The 4,786-nt window shown below is 45.7% G+C and overlaps 2 protein-coding genes across 2 annotated transcripts in view; one reads left to right on the top strand and one right to left on the bottom strand.

Annotated features, from left to right (window-relative positions):
- Fam162a (family with sequence similarity 162 member A) overlaps positions 1 to 1,887 on the top strand; it is a 25,030-nt gene extending 23,143 nt beyond the window's left edge. Inside the window, exon 5 of the mRNA XM_021184958.2 lies at positions 1,639 to 1,887. Within this exon, the coding sequence (XP_021040617.1) occupies positions 1,639 to 1,731 (93 nt within the window). The 3' untranslated portion in view covers positions 1,732 to 1,887. The remainder of the gene's footprint in view (positions 1 to 1,638) is intronic.
- Positions 1,888 to 2,768: 881 nt separating this feature from the next.
- Wdr5b (WD repeat domain 5B) lies at positions 2,769 to 4,585 on the bottom strand. The gene has a single exon (XM_021184957.2). It carries the CDS (start codon positions 4,219 to 4,221, stop codon positions 3,235 to 3,237), a length of 987 nt encoding a protein of 328 aa, XP_021040616.1. The 5' UTR covers positions 4,222 to 4,585; the 3' UTR covers positions 2,769 to 3,234.
- Between the last annotated feature and the right edge of the window lie 201 nt (positions 4,586 to 4,786).

Raw genomic sequence — 4,786 nt, 5'->3', positions numbered from 1 at the left:
AAAAAAAAAAAAAAATTCAAGCTGGGCGGTGGTGGCGCACACCTTTAATCCCAGCACTTGGGAGGCAGAAACAGGCGGATTTCTGAGTTCGAGGCCAGCCTGGTCGACAAAGTGAGTTCTAGGACAGCCAGGGCTACACAGAGAAATCCTGTCTCAAAAAACCAAAAGAAAAAAAACAAAAGAAAACCTTTAGATCTCATTTTGCATGTTACCGAATGTCCTGTTAAACCATCTTGTTATTAAGATACAGTTACTCTGGAGGCTGGAGAAATTGCTCAGTGGTTAGGGCCTCTTGCTGCCCTTGTGGAGAATACCCAGGTTCAGTTCCCCAGCACCCACATGGCAGCTTACAACCATCTGTAACTCCAGTTCCTGGGAACCTGGCACCCTTTTCTGACCTTCACAGGTATCATGCACATATGTGTACATGTACATACATACAGGTAAATATCTATACACACAAAATAAAAATAAGTAAAATGTAGTGTGTGTGTGTGTGTGTGTTTTTAAACTCAGATACACACTTTGAATATGATGCCTAATTCTGTGTCCTAGCTTTCACACAGAGATCCCCTTTAACTGTTAGTCCATATTTAAAAGATGCCTCTGAAGAAGCTCTTGTCAACTGATCTCCTGAGCAACTCCAGAGTGAAAAGGAAGGGAACTGCTGACTCTGCACACTGCAGTCTCAGAAAAGCACTAGCCATTTCAGTCTGGCCTCATAGGAGCACAAAGGGCCAAGGGGGTTGACCTGAGAGAAGTTCTCTTGAAAGTGAGCCTGTTCTACTTCACTTTTCCCATCTCCCCGTGTGACCTCTGACCTCCCATTCATGGTTCTCAGACTGAAACCTTTAGAAGCCTGTGCATGGCCACGTGGATTTCTAGAAGTGCAAGAAATGGCTGGCTGACGTTAGAGATCTCCAGAAGTGAATCCCCCTAGGACGTCCTCCAGCACCTTCCAGGCTGTGCTAGAAGGAAATGTCATTTAGGAGATAAGTTAGTTAGTCTTACCGCTGACATTTGTTTCCCATCCATTTTCTCCTCCCACCAAACTCTTCACATGTGCAGTAACGTGGGTGTCAGAAGATCCACATCTTTGACATAAACACTGGTCTGGTTATAGAAGCCTCATACAACTCTAACAGTTCCCATTGAGGGAAGCCAAAGAAATGGAGGGGGCTCCCCTGCTGCCAGCTGCTTTGAAGAGGTGGAGTTCCGGGATAGATAATTCTAGAAGTCATCGGGGTTAATATTTTGGTAAAACCTGGGATTCCCAAAGATGCATGTTTTGGTAAAAGAAGAAAAGGCTAGAAAGACAGGAAAGTGTACACGAGTTAGGGAAGCAGAAAGGAGAAGAGAAAAATGGAGATGGTATTATATATTGTAAAATAAGAGAAGGATGTGAAGAAGACATGGGATTGTAGAGGCCGTACATGCAGAGAAGGGGCAGCTGTGTATTTCCCTGGATGGGCTGTTGGATTCAGGGAGTGGGTAGAAGGTATGTAGAGCATGACTGTCCAGTGTCCAGGCAGCTGACCACTCCTGGCCTGTGCTGCACAGTTAGCCTACTGCTTTCAGCACAAGGGGAGAACAGCCTTCCAAACCTGCCATCATCTCTCCAAATGTATTTCCTTTTAGGCTGCGAAAAGACATGAGTCTTTAACAAGCTTGAACCTGGAAAGGAAAGCCCGCCTGAGAGAGGAGGCAGCTATGAAGGCCAAAACAGACTAGAAGTATTTGGAAAACCCAGGAGTAAGGCTGCAACAAGAAACCTGCTTTACAAAGGATACGATCTGAGACTCACTTTGCAGACATGTATTTTGCACAGATGTATTCCACTTCCCTATTAATGCTGTAGAGGAACAAATACATTTTCTTAAAGAATGATTTGTCTTTGTTTTGTTGTTTTGATCCAAGTAAAACCTAGCCTCCCCACTGTGCAAAGTCAAAAAGAGGCAAATAATTCCAAATTTAGTATTTTCTCTTCTTGGGAGTATCAGGTGCATTAGCATCTTCTCACCTACCAAAGGTGAGACATGAGTCCTATAGGTCTCTTATGTATACCATGTCTGACAGGATAAGAAGCCAGGGTGCCTTTGTGAAGGCTGGCTCCCCAGAGCCTTGAAAGAAGCCAGACCGTGCACTGAATGGTCTGGCATGGCAGTAGGCAGAGGCATTTTGAAGAGCCTTTGAGAATGCCGGGCCTGAGAGTAGTCTGGCCATGAGTTTTGAGTTATTCATCCTGGACTTTCTGGGGGACAACTACCTCCTAGTTCATGGCTTGGCTCCCAATCAGTCCCTTTCCTACCCTCAGGGAATTACATTTTGTACTTAGGAAAACGCCATGCCTGTACTTCTAAGTGTTGGAAAGTAAGCACTTAGATCAGTACATCTCATTAGCTGTCCTTATGCTAGCAAGGTGTCTGGTATGCAGGTAGTTTCTGCTGTAACACTTCACTGACTCTCACTCCCCTCCCTCCCCAGAGCTAACATGACACGACATTATAGCATTCAGACACGAGAGCTCTCAGTAACAGCTGTAACTGATACATATACCACGTGCCACTGTCTGGGAACTTACGGAGACGCACATATATGATGGAACGCTGCCTATGGCTTCAGAAATCTAATGGTTCATATGCTGTCTAGCTATATGTACTTTCTGCCTTTGCTTCATTTTAGGTATCAAATGCTTTGATTTTTGTCACTTGCATATTATCATCAAAAAGCACTGTGTGCGTTGTATGTGTTGGATAGTTAATCATTCATAGAACAAACCGGACCATGATTTATTGTCCCCAACTTGACAGATTCATTTGGCAATTTGATGCCCAATCATGTAGAATAACAAAAATATACAAGTGACATGTAAAACGTCTCCAATCCTCTCATTGCCTCCTAATGTCACTGCCCTTAATGACCTCGCAAGCCAGAGGCTACATGTCCCTCCTCCCCTTGGTCATCCTGTTGTGTCACCTTTCCAGATATTCCAAAAACCTTACCCCCCTGGGAAAGCCAGTGAAAGAGAATGAGGCACTGTCCAGGGGTGAACACAGGAGATTCCTAGCAGGCCTCAAGATTAGGATTCACAAGCCCTAGGTCCTAGACCTGTTTTTACAAGGGTCTCACTTTGCAAAGTAAGAGGTCTCAAGGACAGTTTGTTAAGCTTTGCCAGAATCCAGAGACCATCCTTTGGATTTTGTGTCTAATTTTCCTCATCACCTGCCAGAGACTTCAGCAGTCACTGGACCACACTTTAATTGTCTTGTCATTTTCTAGTGCTGCTGATGCGATGATATTTTCTGTAGGGTGACAGGCTGCTGAGATCACCACATCTGTGTGACCTTGCAACCTCTGTACAATCTCTTTAGTCTGAAGATTCCAGATGTAAACCATGTTGTCCTCTGAACCAGACACAACCCACTTTCTACCAGTAACCGAGAAACTGGCAAATACGCAGTATTTCTCATTCTTATGACCAGTGTATGTCTTCAGGCATCTGCCCCTGCTGTAATCCCACAGTTTAAGAGTATTGTCCAAAGTTGCAGTGAGAATGTATTTACCATTTGGAGAAAATTTTACAAAAGACACTGGAGGGTTGCCTTCATCAGCAAGTGTCCTTAAACACTGGCCTGACGCAGCATCCCAAATTCTACAAAGCCCATCATAGCTCCCAGACACTATCAAGGACCCATTACAATTAAAATTTACAGCAGAAATGGGGTCCGAATGAGCAGACAAAGTCTTGAGGCACTTTCCTGTTTTTACTTCCCATATTTTCACACTCTCATCAAAAGAGCCTGAAACGATGAGGTTGGATGGTGGATTGAAGTCACAACAGAAGACGAAATCACTGTGCCCCTTCAGTGTTTTCAAACATTTTCCAGATCTCATATCCCATACCTTTAGAGTCTTATCATCTGAGGCTGAAACGAGACGACTAGAATCTGAAGACCAGGCAACATCTGATATTTCCAGACTGTGACCATAGAGTGTTTTCTTACAATTCCCATCGTATGCTCCCCAAATTATAATTAGTGCATCGGCTGCAGAACTCGCTAGCCATTCGCCATTAGGACTAAATTTAACTGATGATATGGCCGCCGAGTGCCCCGCAAGAGTAAGTCTGAGAGCATAGTTGGGTTTCTGCGGCTCTTCCTCGTGCTGGGGGGCAGAGAGAAGTGACTGTGCTCTCTCTGCTGGCAGATGCTCGGTCGCCATAGATCCGGCTCTATAATTTGCGCGGGCTTCCCGCCCTGAAACTTACAGAAGTTAAAACTTGCCGTTGGAAGGCGGATGGTTTTGATTGTAACATGGGCTCGTCTATAAGGTCCGTTCCCAGTCAGCAGCGAAGTTTGAACCACTCCCCCTCTTGCTTTCTTCTATAGCATCACGGATCACAACGATCCTGGGATCTGTACTCGTGTCGGATGCTGTCAAAGGACTAGGCCGATCGGCGGGGGTTCGGGGCTGCACCTAAAGTCCTCTTCCACGCCCTCTGCAGCTCCAAAATGTCTGGGAACCTCAAGCAACGAATGACGTCACACAAAACAGGATTTATGAGAGGCTCAAGTAGAGCCCAGGACGCTAGGTCCGCATCCTGCCAGGCTGCGCACGCGCCGAAGGAGACATGCATTTTCTTCCGGTTCTCCAGGACAGGAAGCTGACACAGAACCCGGTTTTTTCCCATGAGAGAGCTGGGTGAAGTAAAGGGCGCAGCAGGCACTTCATGAAGGCTGTGCACATTGAGGGTACCTCTATCCACACCCACCCCGACTGAGTTTAG

The sequence above is a fragment of the Mus caroli genome, chromosome 16, assembly GCF_900094665.2.
Source record: "Mus caroli chromosome 16, CAROLI_EIJ_v1.1, whole genome shotgun sequence".
NCBI lineage: Eukaryota > Metazoa > Chordata > Mammalia > Rodentia > Muridae > Mus > Mus caroli.
The sequence above is the reverse complement of the archived record's forward strand: the minus strand, read 5'-3'. Positions and strand labels throughout refer to the sequence as shown.

Bases quoted from the DNA above. Each gene is read 5' to 3' on its own strand.
- Wdr5b (XM_021184957.2), bottom strand. From the start codon at position 4,221: ATGGCGACCGAGCATCTGCCAGCAGAGAGAGCACAGTCACTTCTCTCT.